The sequence below is a fragment of the Pan troglodytes genome, chromosome 9, assembly GCF_028858775.2.
Source record: "Pan troglodytes isolate AG18354 chromosome 9, NHGRI_mPanTro3-v2.0_pri, whole genome shotgun sequence".
Classification (NCBI taxonomy): domain Eukaryota; kingdom Metazoa; phylum Chordata; class Mammalia; order Primates; family Hominidae; genus Pan; species Pan troglodytes.
In genome coordinates, this window is record NC_072407.2 from 106,198,382 (window position 1) to 106,225,125 (window position 26,744).

Sequence of the window (26,744 nt, forward strand, 5' to 3'; positions counted from 1 at the left end):
AAGATAAAGAAGATCAAGTTATGCATATAAAAATAGGCAACAGGACCTTGAAAGGGGCCAATCAAGGGGATGGGCCTGAAGCGTAAGCCTCATTAGCATCAAAGTTAGTCCCCATCTGCTACCCAGACGTTTTCCTCCTGCTATGAGTTGGAGCTTCATCTGAATTGTACTTGGCTGGAGTTCATTCAATCATTCTGCAAATATTTACTGAGTACCTCTATATATCAGGTACTATTCCAGGAGCCAGAGGGGAATAAAAGAGACATAAAAAAGGATACAGTAGGGAATAAAACAGACAAAATCTTTATCCTTACAGAGCTTATATTCTTGAAGGAAGACAGAACATAAACAAATGAAAATAAATGATATAATTTCAGGTAGAAATAAGTGAGCTTGGTACACACCAGGCACCGGGGCATACTAAAAAAAAAAAATAGTTGTTTTAAAAACCACTTCTTTGTTGAAAAATGAAAAGTGCCCTCTGAATAAAATGTTTTCAATAACACCAGAGTCACACTGTGACTTGACACATATAAGGTTGTTGAAGAGATTCTGATCTTGCGAAGTTGTTTCTTGCTTAGAACAAGCCTTTCCAATCTTGTGTGCTGGTTTTGAAAACTAAGTACACTGTGCTTGGTTTTTCACAGCATAAGATATCAAAATGGACAACTTAGGTCGAGTTCTCCACAAATAGAAGAAATAAATTTTGCAGCAATGAAAGTTTTACAGGGCATCATTATATATGAGCCTGTCATGGGAACACAATCCAATAAGGTATTTCCAAAGTCAGGTAAGGAAACATAGGATACCCTTACAAGCCATTTTACTTGATAGAATATATTTTCTTGATCAAATTATATGCAAATTAATGGTCATGTCAACAATGATCCACCAATGGCTTGGGAGAGATACTCATTTAACAAAAGTAAGAATGATTTATATTGCTGTAATATTTTTTATTAATCACATTTAAATTCTAGGCCACATAGTCAGTGGCAGGACTGAAATTTTTTAATGCAAAAGGAGTTTTCATAATATTTTATTGTCCTAAAAAGTCATGCTCCAAATATATGCTGTCCAATGGCTCCAAATCTAAGGCCACTAACTCCAAGGAGATATGGATGACATAGTAAAAATCTGTATCAAATACAGATTATACAAAATAATACAAATACAAATTAGACAAAATACAGACCTGATACAAAATCTGTATCAAATACAGATTACACATACAAATAATAGGTGAAATCCTCCAAACATATGGCGGGGTTCTCTTATTCACAAATCTTTTAAAATCAGCCAGAAAGAGTAATTTTTAAAAATGGTGAAGTGATAAATGAGAATATTATCATTGCTTAATGCAAATTAACTCATAAATGAAAAGAAGTATCAATGCTGATTAAACACAGTTTTTCCCATTCATGGCAGAGAAATGGAGTGCCAGCTGCTGTTTTTATTAGAAACTTTTCAAATATCAGAAATTTTGCACCTGGCATAAAAACTGAGTAGCATGGTTTACTGTTAGTTTATTAGATGACTATAAGTTTTTTTAACAGAATACATGAAAATAACTAGCAACATCAACTGTACCAGTGTTGATATAATAATAAAATATAAAACACATAAAACTTGCCCATGCTGAGTTATTCAGCTCCTTAAAGAGTGACTCAGTCGATTTCAACACACTGAAACGATGAGATACAAAAATAGCTCTCACAAATTAAATTTTTATGTTGGAAAGAGACCAATGATAATATGTGTTGTTCCAAATAAATGATCTTAACATCCTAGAGCTATACTGTCCAAACTGGCAACAATTAGCCACATGTGGCTATGGAAGCTTTGAAATGTGACTACTCTGAAATAGGATGTATTGTAAGTATAAAATTCATATAAGATTTTGAAGATTTCGTATAAAATTTTAAAAGAAATTGCAATAATTAAAAAATGAAACATTGAAATATTTACATATATAATGAGTTAAATAAAATATATTATTACATTTTTAACCTTTATTTTAAGTTCAGGGGTACAAGTTCAGGTTTGTTACACAGGTAAACTTGTGTCATGGGGGTTTGTTGTACAGATTATTTCATTACCTACGTATTAAGCCTTGTACCCATTATTTATTTTTCCTGATCCTCTCCCTCCTCCCACCCTTCATCCTCTGAAAGGCCCCAGTGTGTGTTGTTCCCCACTACATGTCCATGTGTTCTCATCACTTAGCTTCCACTTATAAGTAAGAACATATTGTATTTGGTTTTCTGTTTCTATTAGTTTGCTAAGGATAATGGCCTCCAGCTTTACCCATGTCTCTGCAAAGGACATGATCTTGTTTTTTTATGGCTCCATAGCATTCCATGGTATATATGTACCAAAATAACTTCATGTATTTATTTTTACTTTTTTATGTGGTTACTAAAAATCTTTAAATAACATTGTCTTATATTACATGTCTTTTGGACAACGATGGTTTAAAGTGGCAACAGTTTGGTTCAATTTCAGCTAAGAATCTCGGGCTCAGAAATTCACCTAGAATTCTCTGAGTCTGTCCTAAACTCCAAATTTCCAGTAATCTTAAAATTTGCAAATACCTCATCTAGGTACAGTAAGTTCTCACTTAATGTCATCTATAGGTTATTGGAAATTGCAACTTTAAGTGAAAGGATGTATAGAGAAACCAACTTTATTATAGGTTAGTTGGTATAAACAAGACTTAAATTCCTGTGGCGTAATTCTGGTCACAAAAACATCACCAAACTTCTAAATAAAGACCAAAACAGTTCCAATATTCAACACTGAAATAAATGTGAGCTATACATATATTCAAGAAGAAAATGAATAAAAACAAGTGAGATAATTATATACCCAAGTTCGGTGAATCAGTGAATGATGGCAGTGTTAGTAGTGGTAGGTTAAGTCAAGGAATAAATGTTTGCAAAGTGAACATTGGAAGGAGCAGCCCCTACCATCACACAGCTCAAACAAGAACAAATATGGCAGGCTCACGGAGTGCTTCCCTCCTGCTCCATTTGTTATAGTGCACTTGTATGATTATTTTATACTTGATGAATTTGTATTTTACAATAATTTGCATTCATTTATTCATCCCAATTTCAACCCGTTTATTCCAGTTCCAGGGTCTCAGGTGGCCAGAGTATATTCCAGTAGCTCAGGGTACAAGGCAGGACCCAGCTGGAGTATCCAGAGAAAACCCATAAACTTCACACTGGACAGTGGCCCTGGCCGGAAATTGATTTTTTTTTCTCATCAATGTTACAATGAAATGATGGTGAAGAAATGACTTTATTCTAGGACCTGCTGTATATATCTTCTGTTCCCATCACTTAATATATACTGTGGTCATTGTACTTACATATATCACATGACATCAACATACCTAATGTAATGCTGAGACTAGTAAGTGCTCTGTGAATGGTAGCTATCATCATGTAATTATCACATCACTTTCAACACTTTGACCTCAGAACCTTGTATAGGAGCAGATATGCAGCGGACTTGCAACAAAATTTTATGGAATTAAAAATGAAAAAACATATGAGCCAACAAATGAATAAATGACACGAGGTTAATGAAAATTTTAAAGAATCATTTTATAATATAATGAAATAGGACACTGCCCTTATCATCCTCAATTTAATCTTATCTGAAAAGTCCATAAGATTTCAAGCCAAAAATCTCAATCTTTCTGATACGGAATTAGGGCAGAAGTGAGGCCTGTCTAAGAAATTCTCAGAAGCAGAGATTTAAATGCACCATTAAACTGTCAATATAGATTTACTGGCCAATGAACTTTATAATGGTTGGGAAACTGGGCTGAACAAACTATGCAGTTCAACTATTCCTTATTTATATCAAAGACCCTGTATTAGTTTCCTGTAGCAGCTGTAACAAATTGCACCAAATTTACAGGCTTAAAACAACACACATTATTCTCTTACAGTTCTGGAGACTGGAAGTCTGAAATCAATTTCAATGGACCCAAATTCAGATGTTGGCAGGGCCATACTCCCTCTGGAGGCTCCAGGGAAAAGCCCATACCTTTCCTCTTCCAGCTCCTGTTTGCTGCTGGCATTCCTTGGCTTGTGGATGCATTACTCAAATCTCTGCCTCTGTGGTCACATAGCCATCTCTTCTGCCTTTGTCAAATCTCCCTCGGCATCTCTCTTATAAGGACACTTGTGACTGCATTTAGGGCCTACCCAAATAATTCAGGAAAATCTCCCATCTCAAGATCCTTAAGTAAATCATATCTGCAAAGTCTCTTGCATATAAAGTAACATTTAAAGTTTCCAGGATTAGGACATGTTACCATTGGGGTCATTATTCAGCCACAGGACAAACCCCAACACATGATTTTCTAATCTGAAGCATTAATTAAAAATGGTCATTTTATATAACATTTTGCAATTTTTATTAAAGTTGGATGAATACAACCCAATTTTTATATGTGCAGCAATGATGTAGCTGTTGCACACCCATCATTGATTACTGTTTACCACATTGATAGAAAGCTCGCTCTCTCTCTCTCTTCTCCTCTTACTCTCCCTTTCTTTTCTTTCTTTTTTTCTTTTCCTTCTTTCTTATCTTTAGGAACTTCCTGCAAGTCAGAGTGGCCAACCAACTGGTCCTGTATCCATATTTTGTTCAAAAAATTATTTTCAATCAATCAATATTTCTAAATTGGATTTTCATGAACTTTTACACACGCATGCAAGCTGGATGCATAAATAGTACAAAGCAGTAAAACAGTTATCTGAATTATTTCAACATATTTTAAGTATATTTAAAATTTATTGATATAATACAGAATAGAATTGTTGTATATTAATGATAGGTTCCCATTGTTCTTAGATTTTTCAAAAAATGTATGTGGAAAATATGAGACTTCGTTAGTTTAATTTACATTCCCAACAAAGAGAGAGGGAAAATAATATATCATGCTCAAAGTTGTCTTTGTTTACTGCCATCCAGTGGTCAAATAATTATATCGCACATCACACATTAAAAAATTAAGGCATACTGGGTAACTGAGCCTACAAATTTGCTTTTATGTTCAGAAATACATATCCTAAAATTTGAACACACAAAAGAAAACAATCAAGAAAGTAAGACTTCTGGTCCTAAAATTAAAAGTTGCTTTTCTGCTCAAGTTTTAATAACTTAATTATAAGGGGTTGGCCTTTCATTTTCAAATAATATTGTGCTCAACAGCAACTCGACCAATACAGATTTTTTTCTATTGAACCGAATATTAGGATAGATAATTTATGGCTATAGTTTGATCATCAAGACGGAATCTCGAAATTGAGAATCTTAAAAAAAAAAAAATCCCAGGTCACATAACGGTGGCACTCACATGGCACTGCCTTGCCCTATGTTTATTCACATACGTGTTTTCTCTCTTCAGCCAAAGTTAAGTTTTAACAGAGCAGAGACTGTGCCTTAGGTTTGACTATTTCTGCTCCATGGTGTCTCATCCAGAGCACTGCATGTAGTCTCTGCTCAACAAGTGGTTATGTTTTTTGTAGTTGGGTTTGGTGAAAAGTAGTAAACTAAAGAATAAAAACTATAAGGCCACAGTGGTTCTTCCTGATGTATTTAAATAATCCCAACATATACTGTACTTAAATTCCAAGTTGCTCTCACTTCATTCTAGCTTGTTTTTTAATTAACAAATGTTTACAAATCCTTTAATTACATATTTAGAAACTTTGTTGATGAAATTTCTATTACAGCAAATGTACTTTTATATCCTGTTCAGTAGCAATTCTTATTTTATCATCAGTAAAATAACATGTAGTGTAAACATATTTATCTATAAATTTATAAACCGAAGATGCATTAATTTTTTGTTAGTGTTCTATCATCTATCTTCTAGACTGACTCTTAAGACTTGTTTCCTCATCCTTAATTTATTTTTACCTCTTTTTTGAACCCTTTTATTAAGTAGCAGGAATTTTATGTAAATGTACTCAAATACTAATATTGGAAAGGTATGACAAAAAGGATTCATTCTAGTCAGTGTTATCTGGTTAGTGTTTTTTGTTTTTGTTTTTGGTTTGGCTTTTTTTTTAAAGACAATTGAAAATTCTCCACATTTCACTGATAATTCTCCAAAATTAACCCAAAATACGCTATGTCCAAGGTGGCAGTCTAAAAGTATGTGTAATTTGGGGTTTTCAACAAAATCTTTTGGAAACATATAACCTATTCTTCACTCACACCACTGTTCATAATAGATATTAAAGCACTTAACCATGTTAAAAGCACTTAGGAAATATCAGACATTATCATGCACCCATAATCATAAATGTTAATTATTTTAAAAACTTTATAATATATAGTCATTTACTTCAAGTTCACTGTGCATGCATTTCAGGCAAATATGTTTCTCTCTTACCTTCCTGCCTCTAGGTTTCTCCACATCAATGTTGCACAAGCTCCTAAAGCTTAAAGTGTTCACAAATTAAGTTTCTATCTTTATGACCTTATCTGCTCTTCCTGTGTTACTTCCTATCTTGTTCAACAATACAGCAACCAGCCACACAATTAAAGCAGAAACCTGACAGCCACTCCAGATTCTGAATTTAAACACTCTGTCTCTCTCATTTGCTTAAAATCTGACAGTGAGAGGGCTCATGTGGCCTAAAGATCTGTCATTAAAAAGGACACTGACTGGATGATTTACAGATTCATCAGACCTCATTGAGCTTCTGCAATGTGCCAGCCAATGAAATGGACAGTGAGGATGTTCAGCTGTATTAAATACAGTTAGTAAATCTATATCTGCAGATGTCAGATATGTAAATAAATGAGTAACATTGCAGGGCTTATGATAGAAATACAGGATAAATAAAGGAGTAGCAAAATTTAACTGAGGAGGGTTGGGAGTCAGGGAAGCCTACAAAGAGTGGTGCAATTCCTCTATCTAAAATGTGATATAGGATCTTTACATTGACTCAACAGTTCATTCAAAAACAATTGTGATGTGCCTGGAAGAACAACAACAAAAAGGATTAATATGATTAAGGAATTCACCATTGGATGAATAACCCAATATGTTACAAACTAATTACTTCACATGATTATTTACTGAGTTGGAGAGTTTAATTACCAGTGTGATTACTCATTGTATACCTCAAATAGCAAAATAAAAAGACAGGTAAGGCTCAGTAACAAGGTAGAAGCTAAAAATATATTTTTGGGGGTCATTTGCACACAAGTAGCAATTGACACTAGATAAAGATCGATCCTCCAGAGAGAAGCAGTGAGAAAAGTGAGAAGAGAAATCTGAGGTCTGAACCCTAGAAAATGTGCCAGTATTTATAGGGCAGACAGGAAGACCCAGCCAAGGAGACAGTCAAGGAAACAATAAACAAAGGGTATCCAACAATATAAGGGAAACAAACCTATGTATGTGTTCAATGTCATATTTTATAGTGATAAATACCCCTTTATCCTCAAAAATGTTATGTTAATAGTTGTATAAATTGATAGGGTACAATATGACGTTGGTTTTATCTTTGAATATTCTTTCTTTTCCTATTAACACCATCCCCCATTACATTCTAAAATTTTTCCTTCTTTCTTCATCATTCATCATGGTAACAGAGAAAGAGTAAAACATAAAACATGCTTTTTAAGGCTTTCTCTAATATTGCTTCTTCAAATAACCTAAAACGTGTCCTGCGTTAGTTTTGGCTTTATTTCTATCACCATTTGAAATTTGTCATTTAGGAGTAGTTAAGACAAAGGAGGGGCAGCGTCAAGGCAAAGGAAGAGAATTCTTCAAGAAGAGAAGGGCCAATCCCTGAAGAAACAGTAAATCACAGTGACTTCACCCAGAGCGTTTCCGTGGAGCAGTGGGGATGATTTCAAATCACAATGGGTACAGGGGAGGAGAGGAGGAAGAGACATTGAGTCGTGATGGTAAAGTGAAGAGAAACAGTAAAACAACTTTTGCGTATTGTGGGACAGTGCAAAGAAACTAGAACATACCTGTTGGCTGAGGGAATGGAGCCAATAAGAAGGAAAAGTTTAAAGATAGAAGAGTAGTAAACTCTATGGAATTAGGTTAAAGGAATTATAAAAAGGTGGAATTGTGCAAAAAAGAGGTACCAAGAGCACAACATATTCAGACACAGACTGACCAGAACAGAGTCTAACTTTGCAGTTTCTATGGCTGCTTTTATGCTATAATGGCAGAGTTGAGTAGTTGTAACAGAGACCATATGGCCTGAAAAGTCTACAATATTTACTATTTGGCCCTTTACCAAAAAAGTCTGCCAACCTCTGCATCTGCTCCAAGCTATTAACTATTCTTTGTAGTGAAAATATGCAAGTTTGATAGATGTGTTTTCTATGTTTTCATTCAAGTTATTAAGGATTCTGAACCCAACAGAGTCTAATCCAAAGCGCCAATAAAATCCCTGTTCACCTCCCTCTTGACTAACACAAATCTATCAGTTATCAGTAGAAGAATGATAATAATACTTTACTGTCATCCAGGCTACAACCATTATTTTCTTCAAGGTTTCTGTAGTAAATGCTGTCAATTTCTGGTTGAAATACATACATACTTAAGGCAATACCATTTACAGTTTATGAACCTGGTAAACCTATCAGACATATAATCTGAACTTTCCTTTATGGCTCAAGGTCATTATTTTTAAAATCAATAACTTTACTGGGCTATAATATAGTTATTCCCCGGCAATATACGGAGACAGATTGGAGCTATTTTCACCTTATTTAATGAGAAGCCTCAGCCAGCTGGGCTTGCTTAGGTCTTATGAATGCTTTTCAAGACCTGGAAATATAAGAGGAGGCAGGAAAACTACTAGCTGTCATTTCTCAGTGCTAATAGTGTGAATAACTCAAACCAGTTCTCTTATCTATTCTAATACCCTACTCCTCTTCTGCTGTGGATATGAGAACCACATAAACCAGGGTGATGTAATTATATGGAAAGTAAAGACAAATGGGTGTTTAGTGTCTACCATACGATCCTTATGAACTCATTTACACATTCTGTGACACTGATTTTAGCTTTTAAGTGGATTTGTTGCATATTGGTTAGTTCATTTGGTTGCATTTTCCATAGCTGAGTCTGCTAAACAGCTACATTTTGTAAAAGCAGGTGGCTGCTGCATTGCTTATTAAATGTTTCAATGAAATGCAGGACTTGTCAGCATCTTCTCAGATTGGGTCTGAAAAGACTTTTTCAGAACCAACATAGCACATTCAACCCCTGCTTCACAGCTCACACCCAGCAACATCTCTGAGCTCTTCGGTCCAAATAAAGCATGCTACATTTCAAATCTTAAATATTCAGGATCCTAATATATACAACTTAGGGACTGCAGTTAATAACAATGTACTATATTCTTGAAAATTGCTAACAGAGTAGATTCTAAGTGTTATCATCACACAAAAAAGGTAAGTATGTGAGGTAAGGCATGTTAATTAGTTTGATTTAGTCAACACTGTATACATATTTCAAAACATGTTGTACATTATATATATATACAATTTTTATTTGTCAATTAAAAATAAATTAATAATAAGATATGACCAGGCATGGTGGCATTTGCCTGTGGTCCCAGCTACTTGTGGAAGGGTGAGGTGGTGGGATTGCGTGAGCCCAGGAGGTTGAAGCTGCAGTAAGCCTTGATTATGCCACTGCACTCCAGCTTGGGAGCTACAGCAAGACTCTGTCTCAAAAAATAGATAAAATAAAATAAAATAAAATAAAATTTTAAAAATGAATCCTAACATATAAGGCTTCAAATCATGTTTGACTTACTTTTATAGACAAAGCACTGCATCCAAAACTGTCTTCATGAACACACTCTACAAAAAAGTGCTCAAGGAAAAAATCTAAAATCTGAGAAAAGATGACTTCTCATAATGAAAGACAGCTCCCAAGCCTGGGCTATGATGCTTCCACAGACCTCTCCACCTCCTAATTATATAAAAACCACTAAACTGCATACCCCACAAATCAAAAAAACACACAGTATTAATCTGTCAATATTAAAGCTAATATAGAGATGTCAGCATACCAGAGGGAAGATGAAGGAAAAGACATATTATTATGTGCAGTAGCAACAGTTATAAGAAACAAAGCATGCTTTATTCTTGCTCTGGAAAAAAGGCTCATCAGAAGAAACTATTTCTTCCTGTATGTGCACTTGTGCCCTTTGCTGTCCTGTGGGCTTCCGCCTTTAGTTCTGATTTACATTTGGTTCTGAAATACTGTATGAGGAGGCAGAACATTTCTGCTGCACCTTTGGTCTTGGATTCTTTCCTTTTTGCTGTAATATTATATATTACCCCCTGTAGCTTTTTGCTGAAACCATCCCTCACACAGAAGTGTAAAAATGCTCCCTTTTAAATTGCATTAATTCTGAAATGTAGCTATTTGAAAAAACTTAAAGTGTTGTCAAACACTAGACAGGTTACCTGCATAATTCACATTACCTTATTGAGACCTCAAATACAGTTACAAAATAATATCTGCTGTGCTGAGCTGCAGAGCGACAACCAGGGCGAGGGGGGACCTCAGGGATATCATGACGGCACCAAGGATTTGGGGATTTCGGTTTAAGAAAGTCATTCATGTCCCCCACTATCATATTAAAAATGAAATGATTCCATCTGTATTCATGTCCCACAGGCAGCAGGGATATAGGAAGACTGGCCCTGATCACAGCCTCGGCCTGGCGGACTATTCAGGAACACTCCACCCAGCAGTCAAACACAGAATGGGCCACATCTCTGTCTAAATTACACCTTTCAATGGCTTACCACAGCTCTCAGCATAATGGCCAAGCTCCCTAACATTACTCCCCATGCCTTTCACTGGTGGACACTTGTTTACCTATATTCACACCTGGAAATCTTGGCAAGTGCTGTTCTCTCCCCCTTCTCCCTCTCACTGCACCCAATGTCTGAAATGACTTGTCCAGAATCAAGGCAGCACGGTCAACCCCTGCTCACAGCTTCCACCCAGCAATCATCCCTGAACTCCTTCAGTCCGGAGAAGGCATGCTGGATTTTAACATTTTAAAAATGAAGAATCCTAATATATACAATATGATTACTATAATAATCACAATGTATTGTCTTCTTGAAAATTGATAAGGAAGCAGACTTTAAGTGTTAGTGTTATCATCACAAAAATATGATAAATATATGAGGTAATGCATATGGTCATTAGCTTGATTCAGTCATTGGATACTGCATAGATATTTCAAAACAATATGCTCTACAGGATAAATTTATACAATCTTTATTTGTCAGTTAAAACTAAATAATAAAATGACACTCTTTTTAAAGAGTCCTAACACATAAGGCTTCAAATCATGTTTGCCTTACATTTACAGGCAAAGCAGCACACACTTCAGCCTCAGTTCAGACACCACTTCCTCCAGGAAGCCTTTCCCAATTCCTCAAGTCTATATTAGGTGCTCTTTGTGTATTCCTATCTCTCAAGTGCATTTCCTCCATTAAAGCGCATATCACACTCTTTAGAACTTCACACTTAAATTGCAAAATACATTTTCTCAAGTAAAACTCTTACGATGAACACACATATGTGAAGAAGAAGTGTGATAATACATGTGGAGCTATTCTGTTGAAGCAGGGGTGGAGAAGCTGAAGCTACACGTGTTCAGCCTCCTTGGTAGCTGTGCACTGACCTCCAAGGCACTTCTGGAGAATCCTGGTACTCTCCAGAATGCATCTGAAAGATATGTACAATACAATGGAACTGACAATTGTTTGTCTATATTGTCCACTAGGCAATACATTCCAAGAGGTCAGGAACCATGTGTGTTTCATTCATATTGTGCCAGATGCTCAGTTACTTAGTACAATATACAGGAGGCATTAGGGATGTTAGAAATAATCACTGAAGGCCGGGCGCACTGGCTTACGCCTGTAATCCCAGCACTTTGGGAGACCGAGGCCAGCGGATCACGAGGTCAGGAGATCAAGACCATACTGGCTAACACGGTGAAACCCCGTCTCTACTAAAAACACAAAAAAATTAACCGGTCGTGGTGGCAGGCGCCTGTGGTCCCAGCTACTCAGGAGGCTCAGGAAGGAGAATGGCGTGAACCGGGAGGTGGAGCTTTCAGTTAGCCGAGATCTCGCCACAGCACTTCAGCCTTCATTGAATACATGAATAATAGTTACAGCAGGGGTTGGCAGTAGAAGTTATGATAAAGAACTATTTGGCAGGGCGCGGTGGCTCAAGCCTGTAATCCCACCACTTTGGGAGACCGAGGCGGGTAGATCACGAGGTCAGGAGTTCAAGACCAGCCTTACCAAGATGGTGAAACCCCGTCTCCACTAAAATTACAAAAATTAGCCCGAGGCGGTGGTAGGCGCCTGTAGTCCCAGCTATTCGGGAGGCTGAGGCAGGAGAATCGCTTGAACCTGGGAGGCGGAGGTTGCAGTGAGCCGAGATCATGCCACTGCACGCTAGCCTGGGTGACAAGAGGCAGACTCCATCTCAAAAAAAAAAAAAAAAAAACTATTTGTCTGCTACCTTTCATCTTTAGAAGGCAGTTAAGATCAAGTAAAGAATGATCTGAAAAGAGAGAGCCTTGAAAGAGGCTAGGTAGCTCAGACACTAACTCACCTTCACTCTCAAGTCATCTTAATCCTTTTAGAAAGATCAATGTATTCCCTGAATGGCATGGCACAGATGAGGTAGACACATTCTACACCTGGTTCATCCATCTAAAAGATTTTCCTATTTTAATAAAGGGAAGGATTTTATTAAGGTGTTCCAGAACTGCCTTTTTACACTAACCTGACTTCAGCATAGAAAGTTCAAGAGTAATTTCCAGAAGGAAGATGATTTACATTATGACTCAGTTCTTAAGGACAGAGACAGAAATATGCATATCCTTCTAGACTCTTAGAATGATAGGGCTGTGAGACCACATATGCTCAGAGTCCTGCGTGACATCAAGCTTATGCTTATTACTAGTTTATATTACTAGTAATAATAACTATGCTTATTATTAGAGATCAGTGACTCTGTGGGCTGGGCTCCATTGTTTGACTCTTTTGTTCTGAAACAATACAGTTTTGCTTTCATTCACTGAAAGGGAAAATCCTGTAGCAAAAATCACTGTCATTTAATAAACTCATTATGGTCATTAATGTCACTCACAACCTAGTAGCATCCTCCACTACATAGTACACAGACACCTGGCTAAACCCTGCTCTTTAAAAAAGTTTCTATAAAATGATATTATCCATGGTGGCAAGTCAATGCCAGGTTACATTTAAAATATGTAATCACCACTATACTTTACAAGATTATAGACTTTAATATCCTCAGAGCTGAACAAAAAATACACAGAAGAGATTCTTTGCTTTCAGACTCTTTAAAAATAATTTATTGACATTGTTCTCTGTTGTGTTGCCTTCCCTTTAAGCTCTGATCTTTGCACTTAAGTCAATGTGCTATCATCAACGATGACAATAGAAACCACATTAAGAAACAAGCTTCACTACTTTAAAATCTACGGCAGCACATTACTAAAACTGCAGGCCTATCACTAGATAATGATAATGTAATAGATGATTCAATACTATTATACTAACCAAAGATAACTAATTTCAGAATTGTTTACCACCAACACCTGTACTTTCTACACGCAACAAAAGGTCAAGAAAATGAAATGAAGAATGCATCTGTATTCTAAAGCCCCTAGGCAGGAAGTTCCATCTAGTTAGATTTTAAAATAAGTAAGTAATATTGTCAGTTAATTGCTACCTTTACACTTCTTAATCTGCACACTGAGCAACACTTAGTTTTGGCCAGTTATTATTACAAAAGCACCAACTGTGTAGGCACTAAAATTAGAATACATAGATGCTACTGCTAAATTAAGATTTTCGTTGTGACCAGAGGCAGAAATGGGTATCAAAAGTAAATCAGTTTGAGCGAGAATAATAAATACGATATAAGGAAATGTAAACATTCTATTAAGTACTGTAAATTATTATAGTTTAATCTTTCTTAGTTATAGAGCCTCATGTTCTCCTGGAGACGGGCAACAAATTCAACTACCCTCCTTCATTGGGCCACATTTAGCCATTCTACAGGTAGAAAGGCTCTGCAGATATACCTTCAGAACAAGAATACCCTATGATGGAGAGTTCTGGAAGGCCAGGACACAGCAGCAGATCAGCTTCTTATAATGGGTAGAAGGAGACTATCATTCGGCAACCCTAACATTACGTATTTCCACATCATTTCTTAGCTACTCCAGGTATCTGGAGTTTTAGGCATAGTATACCAAGAAGTTGTGGGGTTTTACTGTATTAGGCTGGACAGGATAAAACACACCTCATGCCCTGAACAGGACACCTGGCTTTTCTGCTCCTTTCTTCATTCCAACATTAAGCAGCAACTAACAAGTCCAGCAGGAACAAATGAAAAGCCTTCAAGTATGTCCATCATCAGGTAATGGTTTCTAAAACTCCTATTCAAAGGTCACTTCTAATTTTTTGTTGTGATTTCCTATCATTTGCAATCTGAGAGCCAGGTCTTCTAAAGACCCTAAATTAATGTTTAGAAACTTTCACTTTCTATTTTTCTCCTGATTATATTCTATGTTCATGTCCTTCTCAAGCTTTTATCATGTCTTAATCTGATAGTCAAATGAGCAAGAATATTGTCATCTTCAATGAGTCATTAGAAAAATTTGGGAGAGCAGGTTGACAACGTCTGGAATCAGAACAAGGTTTTAATTTAATAAGTTATTACTTTCTCTCTGTCAGCTATGGCCATTAAGATTTTCCAAGTGTTGTCTAGAATTTTTCATAGCCCCATTATTCTTACTCTTTCACCAAAACTCTATGCCAATGTTTCTCAACCATTTTTTCACTATTGCTAACCTCCATCCCTTAAAGACTCTTTTTAGACTTTTTTTCTGATCACTCTCCCTCCTTGTGAATGGTAATACCACAGAAATGTATATCTATTTATATCTGCTAGCCCTTTGAAGGAACACAGACCGTTGCAATATCTAAGATTGTGTTCACCCTCTAAGATCTAATTGCACCTCATTGGGGACAATATTGCCCCGCTTGAAGAATGCATGCTCATTTAGGAAAAAGCTGCCATTTGAAAATTTTCTAAACTAACAATCCATTATGAATATTAACAGTTTTTACTCTATATAAAACAAATTTTAATGTGTAACTATGTTTTTCTCCTTCCTAGTCTTGCTTGTAAGATGACATTGACATTGAGGAAAGTATTGAGCAATCAGAACTAATCAAAGAGAGAGAGTGTGTGTGTGTGTGTGTACTGTTAAAGTAACTGCAAAACAGTTTTAACTGAAATATGAAGAAATGAGAAATCCTGGGTAGTTTTTAAAGCTTTCATGAAACATAGCATTTCCCATGTAGACTGAAAGATGTATGGAGATGTACAGAGTTTTAACAATGGAAACTAAAATGAGATTATTCTCTTTCAAAAAAAAAAAAACCTGCTGAGCTACATAACTTGGTTTTAGTCAGAATCTTGGGTTAATGGGCAATGGTTACATGCTTTTCATTTTCTGTCCTTGACTTCTTGTAACTGATACTTGGGAGGGTGAGGATTACAAAATTATGGCTATGAAGTCATGCAAATTATAAGTGGAATTTTACTCTATGTAGCTAAAAGGACATATGAAGTGCAACTAATAACAAACCTACAAGATCTGTCCCTAGTGGAAACATTAAAGAGTAAAGACAAAAAACCACAGAAGTTTGGTGTTGGGCCTAATCCTTAAGTGTAGTAAAAAAATAAATAAATAAATAAATTGCGTGCTTTTAACTAAGACAGAGAGTTACCAAAAATGCACGGCTGGAATCTTTTACATAAAAACACTATGAAAAAGTAAGATGACTCTGTGGCTTCCCCTGCTACAAATCTACACCACTTCAGGTGACGAGTACACTGATATCCATAGTCTACTCACCATCAGATAACATAATGAAATTTTGGTTTCCCTGCAAAGTTCAAAAGTCATTTAGTAAATTCCAAATTAAGGACATACCAAGAAAGAAACTAATAAGATGGCTAATAGGAATTTACCAAGACAGTCAAATACTGTCAGCTGAAACTGTGAAGCCATCAACAATTGCTTGATGGTCTCCTTGGGAGATGTGTCAGTACTTTAAGCAAGCAGGAGAGAAAGATAATGATGTAGGAAAAAACAAGATCCAAAAGCCTATGGGTCAGTTCAGGTACATGGCAGAACAGCTAAAATTTGCTGGGAACATCAGCTACAGTTAGGACCTGAAGGATAAATCAACTTCAGATTTAGGTGGAGGCCCCAGAAAGTAAATAAACTCAGCTTAGGGTCTCTGGAACCAGTGACCCAGGTGTCCTCTAGAGTAAAGGAAAACAAACAAGCTGGCTTGGGACCTTGCTTAGGACAGCTGTTTCGGGAGCTGTGCTCCTTGTAGATAATTGGAAGCCGCTTCTGCAAGGAAACTAGCAGCAGAAGCCTGGTGCCCCTGTGGTACTGATGAAACCCCAGAAGCCTTGGTCTCCTACACTCTGAGCTTCTGAGTCAGGGTGAACTTCAATAGGAAAGTCACTTAGGGGACCTAAAGGGCAATAGGCTGCACACTGCCATTTCCCGAAAATAAACAGTAAATTGTCACTGTTCCAGATATAACTGCTAGACTGAAACGCATGATTTCTCCTCTCACTCGTAAAAATAAATAAATAAATAAATAAAATTTAAATAAACGTCTATCACCCAGGGAAAGCTACTCTAGAGTCCTTCCACCTATCAAAATTGCCTAAGAAAGGTTGAGTCTGACCAAGGGGCGGCGCAGCTTGCAACTTTCGCCAACTCCGGGATGAGGCACCGCATCCTGGTACCAGAGGCTTGGACACCAAAATGACTTCTCTAGGGTGCAGCAAGATGAGCCACCTGGCTTATCCTATCCCCATCAGCACGCGTCCCACACCTCTCAGTCCCATTCCGGAAATGGAGCTCTCTCAGGACTGGAGACAGGCAGGAGACCTCCCTCCCCAAACAATGCATTCAGCCCGAGTGCACATTCAAGATTCAAAAAGAAAGGGGAAAAACATAGAAAGAACAATAACAATAGAAAACATGATTTTTTTTTTTCAGTTAAAAAATAAAATGAGTCTCTTACCATCTCGCCTGAGGTTGGCGTTGCGCAAAGCTTTGATGGATGCGCTCTGCGGAGTTGCAGAAGTGTCCCGACAGCTGCAAAAGTTTGCGCAGATTAGAGTGTAGACAAAGATGAGCCGGTGCATTTGGGATCAGCGACTAGAGACAGCGTCGCTCCAAGAAAAAGCCGGGTTCCGCTCCCGGGACCGACGCCGCGCCGCCCTGCGCTCTCGTCGCCTGCGCTCGCCCTGCGCTGGCCCGGGCCGCTGTGCTAATCGCCGAGCTCTCCCCAAACTTCCTGCATGCTGAACTTTCCGAGCGCGTGTGGGTGCCGCACTTCCTTGTGGTGCTGAGCTGATAAATGGTGACGGGACAAACAACAGGTTGACGTTTGTTTGTTCGCCCCCTCCGGTGGCCGGCAGCTGCAGCACAGGCTGCAGGGGGCGGGCAGCGCCGAATCTAGCGGGGCAGGCGAGCGAAGCAGCAGCGTTCTCCAGCCCCGGCCGCGGCCCCTGAGAGGCGCGCACTCGGGCTCAGAGCGGCGGCGCGAGCACCTCAGCTCCCCAGTTTCCCAGGCCGGGCCTAAACCTGCTCTGCCACTGAGCATGCCCAGTTTAATCGCTGGCCGGGACTCTTCCCACCGCCCTGGGCTTTACCCTCCTGGTTGGACCTGTAAGGGCTCAGGAAACAAACTCGCCAGGAGGAAGTGGGAGAGGGTAGAATCCCAGCACTTCTTCAGTGGTGACTGGCACATCCACCCACAAGCCACAGCTCTCCGCCTTGATGGTGGTGGGATGTGGGGACAGGGACTGGAGTTGGGAGTGTTTATTTTACAATAACCAAAATGAGACTCTACTTAGTTAAAATTTCACTGTTTATAGTGAAAAAATACAATCACAAAGGAGCTTAATTCCGAGCTTTTCTTTGAGCTCCCATCAGTGTGACCTTTGGGTGAGTCAAGGGTACCTTTTCAGGGAATAAAATAAAAATAAAAGTATATCACCCAGAGAAAGCTACTCTTGAGTCACTCCATCTATCAAAAATGCCCTAGAAAAGGTCAAGACTGATGGAGGGATGGCGTAGCTTTCACTTTTCGCGAACTCCAGGATGAGGCAGGGCATCCTGGTACCAGAGAGTATTGGACACCAAAATGCCTTTTCTAGGGTGCAGCAAGATGAACCACCTATCACACAGGGCTGTAGACGTGATGGGCCATGTGGTGCAGTGTACAATAAGGGCAAGAAGTCTTCACGAGCGTTTTTATATGCACTAGCTCCAGCCCTTCCACAGGAAAGGGCAACAGGACAGAGTGGGGTTGAGCAGGGACAGACTGAGCAAGGGGAAGAAGTTGCAGAACACTGTGCTCACTTGCCTTCACAGTGCATAGGAAGAGGCATGGGTCGTTGAGGCTTTTGGGATTCTCCCTACTCTGCGTCTGGAAGCTCAGCAGTTGAGAGGGGCTGCCTCTGGTTTTACATCGTGTGTCTTGTCTGCCCATGGGAGGGGACTGTATTTGGAAAAGGCGTGAGTCCAGACTCGCTGCTCACTGGCTTTGTCCCCTTGAGCAAATCATCTGATCTTTCGAAACTCAGTTTATTTATTTGCAAGAGTAGCAATTGTTAATTTGCATGGTTGTGGTGAGAATGATGTGAAAAAATGTTTAGCATATTGTTTTGTTTGTAGCTGAATCCAAATCCAAATTTATATGATTTCTCAATTTTCCGCTGATGAGATCTAGAAGAGAAAATTTTCAGTCTTTTTCAGGCCTTCCAGCTCCTGAAAGTCTGGCATATGGTAAGTGATATCCATACATAGGGAACTTTAAGTGGCTGAGAAGGGCAGGAAGTTCTGGAAAAGATAGCCTTGTCAAGTTATTATACCATCCAACAAGGACGAGGGTACATGTGTCCCTTCAACATAGTCAAAGATCAACATGTTTCATCTCTATTGGCTTTTTGGCCTAAAATGGTATTTTACAAAATTTAGGTTTGTGGGCCATGAAATCAACTTCAATACCAGAATAATTGTTTAAATAAATGGATTGGAATACAATAGTTTAGAAATTTAATTATCAGGGTTCATTGGAGATAATAATATTGTTTTATGAATATTTTGTTTCAGATACACGAACACTATAATATAATAGTTATTTCTTTGGGGCATGATCAAAAAAGTTGGAAAGCCCCTGGAAAAAAGATCTAATTACATTGTTTCAGGATATAGTGAAACCCTGGGAGAGACACTAAGGATCATTTATTCATTCAACAGGTATTAATTAAGCATTAGTTTTTCCCCTTGTGTTATGCTCTGGTCTAAAAATCTTGGGGATTAAATTGTGAACAAGAAATAAAGTTCCTAATCTCTTTGAGTTTACATTATAATAGAGGAAAGGGAACATAAACAAGTAAGTATGTAACTGTGTTAATAAGTGAAAAGGGGTAGAGATAGATGGGATAGGAGTAGGGACTAATTGAAATATGTGATATCATTTTTTAGAAGTGGTTGGAAATGCTCATTCAATTTCATACTTAGCTTCTGATATGAGAATATAGAAAAACGGAGAAAATTTGCAAATGACTTATAATTATGTAATTATGACATGTATCAAGATACTGACTTATTACAAGTATCAAAATGCTAAAATTGTGTCTTAATATCTTATATAAAATAATGAATTTTAAATATTCAATGTAGTGTTTTCCAAGATACTAATACTTTGAGCTCCCAAGGCATTGTGAATTCATAATTTCAAATATTTTAGGTAAGAATAGTAAGGGATATCACATATAATCAACATGTTCTTGATCTTTAATGTCAGTAAATATCCAAAATCAACAATAAAACACAAATTAGGCACCTGAACCCAACCAATTATTCTGGACCTGGTTTTAAAATATCTACTAATTAATTCTTACTAATTAGTTTGATCATATCAACTGAGGTATCATTGTACACAGAATATTATTTAATAAAAATATTCTTTTAGTGGGAAAGGTCTGGTACAAAGATAGAAGATAAGATTGTTTCAATTTATTTTTTACATGTATCTCAGACTCACCAAAATAGTGAATTTACCACTACATTTTGAATGCTTATAGGTCAGTTAGAAGAACATGAGCCAACAAAATGAAGTCAGATTTATAAATATTTATTACTATTCAGACTAACATAAGTCAATTATTCTATATTTAGCCATTGTTCAATGACATTCATATAACTAAAACAAAAGTAAATCTATTGTGTAGAAGAATTTTTAAAAACATGAGATCAACTTTTAATAGGTCCATGTATAATGGCATTTATTTCAAACAAATATTCTGGTAATAAGGACTTGATAAAGGGTAGATTAGTATGTGACACTGTTTTTATCATGTGCTGTTTTCATTTCATTAATAGGACACAAGAGTAGTGTTTTCCATTACATTTTCAAATATCCTTGGCTTGTTTCACTACTCAATAAAAGCCCCAGTGGAAAAGAAATGAAATGTGGCATGATGTTTGAAGTCTTCTCATCTCTGCAAGTGGCTCACCCCAGTGCTATTTTTTTAACTAAACTTCTACCAGTCTTTAAATTGTAACTTTATTTTGACAATAGTAGTTATTTTTTGACGGCTACTTCATTCAAAAAGGACATTCCTCTGTTGTTCATCCTGCACTCACTAGATCTCAGAGAGAACAAAGCACTATGAAATGACATTCTAATTTTTGCTCTACCAGTAGACTATTGAGCTTAGTAAATATTGAACTTTCATGGGACTTTAATAACTCCTTGTAAAATGGGAGTGTTATGCTAGATCACCTTCAATAATTCTTTCAGAATTCTGACTATTTTGTTTTATATAAATCTTGATTTCACTCATAATTTTTTACCATGTGATAAATGTGTAGCTTGTCATGCTCAAGTACATTTCAAATAGTTGTTAGAAAGTTTGGTTATATATGAGAATTAAATGTTTCTACAGATTTTAATAAGGTGATGTTTGAAATGTTATTAACTAATATATACCTAAATGAAAGCCAAAATGTTAGTTTTCCATCTAATATTAATAGTTACTTTTGCTTTCAAACTTGTATTTTCTTTTAAAGAATCAATTATTCAAATGTATAAAAATCTAGATGATAACTTTTTTGTGGTAGAATTAACTAAATAAATGAAATACAGTTGATTAAAATTATGATGTAAGTTTAGAAAAAAGACAACATTGATGATTTAAGATAATTAGTAAAATGATTTTGACCAATGATTTGGCTACGAAGATCTGGATTAAATTTTGCTTATTTTCAACATTAAAGAAGATAATGTATAAATATACTGGGTGCTAAAGAATGAAATTAAATATTCATAAAATGACAAACTATGTTAATTTTTCTCAACAGTGCCAAATGACTTTAACAGCCTACAATACCAGCATAGTTACAGAATGTTTTGTAACAAGCATGTGTAAAATACATTATTAAACTACATTGAGTCATCTGTAAGTAGCACACCCTTATCCAAGCCACCCAATGCTTTTCTATGAACAAAGTTACCCTTTTGTAAAACTCTTTTGTGTTTTAACTGACTTTTTTTGCCACATGTATCACATTTGTCCTTTTATTTTTATTATTATTAATCATAAAACAGTTCTAAAATACTTTGTAAGATCTTTTCTTAAAAGCATTACATTCTCTGTGTGTAAAGAGGCAGAAAATGAATCTGAAATTAAGTCTTTTGGGGGTACTGAAACTTATTATTTATTTCAAAGCAGCATTAATTGACTCTTCCTAAGTATTGGTGAAGAAATCCATTACCTGAGTATTGCCTTTCCTCAACAGGCCATGACACTGAGTTTCTTATTATTAGATATTTTTCTTTAAAACTGTAATTTTAGTGGCACACACTAAATGTCTACCATAAAAATACAAGACAATTAGTAGTGATGTTTCTTCCTGCTTGATAGACTCAAGTGCAGGCCTATTTCTATTTCCGAGTCTTAACTTGAAGAACAGTACCATAGTGCATGTCAATACAATCATAAGTCCAGGTGTTTTCACTTTATATTACTCTCTGTGGCTTATATACATAGTATATTTCAATAATGTATATATACAACCACCACATATTTCCAGCATCCTATATAGCAATGTTAAATACAATTTATCCAGTTACAGTGCTGACACATTTTGAGAAGTAACTTCTAGATTTAGTCATGAAATATTGGTTGTAGTTGAGGCTATCAGCTTGACCTTTTGACAAGAAATAGGTCCAATTTGTTAGTCAGATAATCTGTTCTGTCAAGCGTTAGTTTTCCTTCACTTCATGGAATTAATTAGTAATTCAGTTTAACAGGATGAGTTACTTTGTTATTAGTTTGGCATGAAAAAAATCTGTATATCTATAATTTTTCTTCAGTTTAGTTGCATTTTTTATTTCCATTTACCCATCTTTGAGCTGCATTATCTAAACTTAAAATTTCAAAGATGGATATGTGCCTATTCTGCAGGATTTCTTCCTTAATTGATCTGGGATGGCTGCCAGTCTCCTTTAGAATTCTGCACTCTTTATGAGATTGGCTTATATCCAGTTACTCTCACACTTCAAGTTCTCCTCTTACTTTGCTGTTTTTTAAGCAAGAAATTGTTTTTTGAGTCTTTAGATGTTCCTTTCTATGTGTGAGAATTTTAATTCTATAAAGAAAATCTTTTCTTATATTTATGTCCCTTGAAATTCTACATTACACACTTATTCTCCTTTGGAGTGGAGCCAATGTTGAATTTATTGTCTTATTTGTAAGATAATATTTAAAACTTGAGGGAATATTTAAACCTTAATATTTATCTGATTCTTTTTTCTCTACCACTAATTTTACTCTTCTGATATGTATTTTCCTTCATAAAAAAATTGCTTTTAATTGATTGGGGTTGAGGCCATCTTTTGTGTTCTAAAATCTTTGTTATCATTCAGTACTTCCCTCCTTATATCCAGTCTATGAAAACAAAACAAATTGCACTATGGAAGAGAAAAATAATATTGAATGTGTTGTGTCAAATGAATAATGCAGTTTACTTTTAATAAGCTAACTTGTGATAGAAATAAATTACATCATTTCATACCAACTCTAATTACTCTGTGAGGTGTGTGTGTGTGTGTGTGTGTGTGTGTGTGTGCCACGAACAATTTGTTTCCTGAGTAGACTGTGAAAGTCTCTCATTTGAAAGTTTTAAACTTGCCCCAAAAGGGAGATTCTGATCAAGACTAGACAACATTGACTAGTCACATCAGCATAATCTTCTGAGTATTTTTCAGCATCACATACTGATTGACTAATTAAAATAACCCTGAAGTGTAAAATAATGTGGTATCTTTGAAAGATCATGACATAAGTTTCATGATTATACTTTTTATGTTTGAGCATAGAGCAGTTTCAAAGCTATGAAGAGCCACCTCCAATTCGAACTGGTTTTTTGGCCATTTCGGAGGCAGGAAACGCTAAACGTCTCAGAAAGAATGAAAGAAATAAGCAAGCTTATGATTTCATGTGGAACAATCAATGAGATGAGATCTCAAGAAAGGACTGGACAAAGTAGAAAACAATTAAAAAGTAACAAAGAAAGGATGTGGAAAACCATAGAAAAGAAGCAGGTTATTTCAAAGTAATGAGGGTAAAGTTTCTGTCTTAGTTTCTTAAACTATAGTTTCTTAAATGGCTCATCTTTTAAATATGTTTAGGTGCCCTACAGAAAGAAAGACGTAGAAACACTAATATACATACGTTAAAGCTATAAGAATAGTGAATTATCTATGTGGAAACCATATCTTACGAACTATGAAGATAGAGGTTTGAGATGAGTGGGAGTAGGAGATTTGGGGTGGGGGTAACGGGTACAAAGAGACATAGAAATTATCTTTAAATACTTGAAAATATGAAGATCTATCATGTGGAAGAATAAATAAACTGTTCCTCCTCTATAATGTATATGGAACTAATGGAAGGGATTTATTAGAAGACATATTCAAATTAATAGACTCTATAAAAAAAGAACTTGAGCAGTTTTACAATGAAATAAATTGTGTCTTAAGATAGAGGATATTCTTTAACTATTAAAAGCATTACATTGGGAATGGCATAAATATCAGGAGTTTTGAAAATGAAGTGCGTTTATTGAGGGGAAGTTTTGGAAGGCCATAAAAGTTTTTTCCAATTGTAGGATTTTGTGATTCTATAACCGTATCTCCCCAAGATTTAGTTTTTGAACAATAATCATATCATATACAATACAACCGGGAATTTGGAGTAGTTCTATTTCGGATTCTTTTCAAGCATTTTAGTTATTAGAAGTGTAGTAAGAATTTATTACAGCCTGGCAACATTCTTAATATGGTCTGCAGCATATACAAGGATGATTTTATATTGAGAATAGAAAAATACATGAATTATTATTCTCTTAATATGGCCAACATCTTCAATAGTGTTATAACAGTAAGTATAATTTTACCTAATGCAGTAAAGTTGTAATTGTTTTTCTAACAGAATATTAATTTTAAAAATCTCAGGAAAGTTGTACGATTTTTGAGATTTAACGTAACTACAGAAAAATGAAAATACTAAGTCTGATGTAATCTCGTATAATTTTAAAAATATTGTCTCGAAAATAACTTATTCATCAATCCAAAGGACTATAGCAAAACTGAGGAGCATTTTCTGAGCAGCCAAACTAGATGTTCCAAAGATCATTGTGGAAAGTCTGTATACTTCATTCTGTGGAAAACCTTTAAGCCCTAATTCAGAGTCAGCTTTGTCATTTTGTACATAATTTTAATCAACTTTAATAGCTGGTTTCTCCAGTAAGTAGTAAACTAGAGGGTGGAGCATACAGAATAATAAGGGAGAATTTAGAGTAAGGGAGGATTTTTTTTAAATGCAGAAAAAAAGAGGAACCAAAAATTCAACATGGTAATTTGAGGATTATTTAAGGCTTAAAACATCCTTGTATTATATATAGATATAGATATAATTATATATATGGCATGTAAACAGTTACATCTATATATACGTGTGTGTGTGTGTATCTTATAAACAGCCTTATTTATCTCTTTTGGACTCATGGATATTTATAGAATTTTCTACTAATTGAAACCTGTAATCAGTGTGCCAAATTACCATACATTTAAAATTCCTTTGGCTGTATTCTGTTTAATATGGCAAAGTTTTACATTGTCAAAATGGACATTCACTTTAAAAATATTTGAATGTTAACAATGTGACATAGATGTGTGTGTGTATAAGTTAGATCCAATATAAAATGTGTTAAAAAAAACGGTTCAAAATCAACACTCTGGGAGTTGAGTGCTTAGTACCTCATATATCTTTATCTAAATATATACAAGATGACTGTTAATTTATATAAGCAATACTAGATATGATTGTTCATCAGTGTAATGAATGGTGTTAATATATGTGGTTGGTAAGAAGTCAAGCTTGCTGCTATTGGCTGCATGAGGTATAGGAATCAACACAGTCAACAGTTGGATGTCCTTGGTGTGGAGCCCAGTTGGACCTGTATCCCTCACTTCACAGAATACCTTGTCTCTCAACCCACTTATAAAGCCAGCTGGTCCTACTGCCAGGATACCACCATGTTCACCTCACCGTGAACCTATCATGCCAGGTGCTGGTTCAAGTGCCTAAGCAGACTTAAACTTGCTCCCAGGTGCCAGAGCAGCTGTAAGAACCATTGATTCTTTTATCCTTGTTTACTAATAATATTTATATGTGTGGCATATGTGCTTTCATTGTAATGTAACAACTGGTATTAAAGTTTTGGGAGAGAGAACGTTTAGCCGTAATCTACCTTGACTGTCAGAAATTACCAATATTTACCCCCAAAGCCTAGCATTTGCCTCATGGTCACATTGGTTTAGGTCATTTCACAACACCAACAAATGTATGTGATAGAAATGTAGTAACTACACTGTATAATCAAGGGCAAATATGTTTGTTCTTACATATTATTTCATTGTCTTAAAAATTAACATTATGACCATCTCTTTTTCTGTTAATCCTGTATAAATATGGAATTACCTGTATTGAAATTTTATTCGACTCTAAGTTTCCAGAAATTTAGAATGCCATAGCGCAAACACAAGAAATTAAAAAGAAATCATGTGTAAGATATATGTAAAAGTCTTTTTCAAAACTGTAAAAGTCGTTTTCAAAAAGATGTTCCTCAAAACACAAGTCTCTTAACATATTGTGTTTAAAAAGTTTGTATGACAAATAATTTTCAGAATTGCTACATAATTTGCCACTGTTCAACCATCACAATGTACATCAATATATTAAAGAATCTGAGAAAGTTGTATTAAAGAATCCTGCTAACTTTGCTTAATTCAACATTTCCCCAATATATTAGACATTAACTTGAGAAATTATGAATTAGAAAGACATTCAATTTGGACTCATTTGTAAATAGAATTCTATGGCCAGTATTTGGAGGGGTGCACTGAAAAACTAAACCTTATATTTAAGAAGACTACCAGAAAAGTGAGGGAGGTGAGAATACTGAAAC

General features: G+C 36.0%; 1 protein-coding gene across 2 annotated transcripts in view; it reads right to left on the bottom strand.

Moving 5' to 3' along the window:
• PDGFD (platelet derived growth factor D) overlaps window positions 1-17,796 on the bottom strand; it is a 257,241-nt gene extending 239,445 nt beyond the window's left edge. Inside the window, exon 1 of one of the 2 annotated variants that reach the window (XM_001154475.8) lies at window positions 17,218-17,796. In XM_001154475.8, coding sequence (XP_001154475.1) covers window positions 17,218-17,341 — 124 coding nt within the window. In that variant the 5' untranslated portion in view covers window positions 17,342-17,796. The remainder of the gene's footprint in view (window positions 1-17,217) is intronic. The other variant, XM_522165.9, reaches the window with a different exon arrangement.
• Window positions 17,797-26,744: the final 8,948 nt, after the last annotated feature.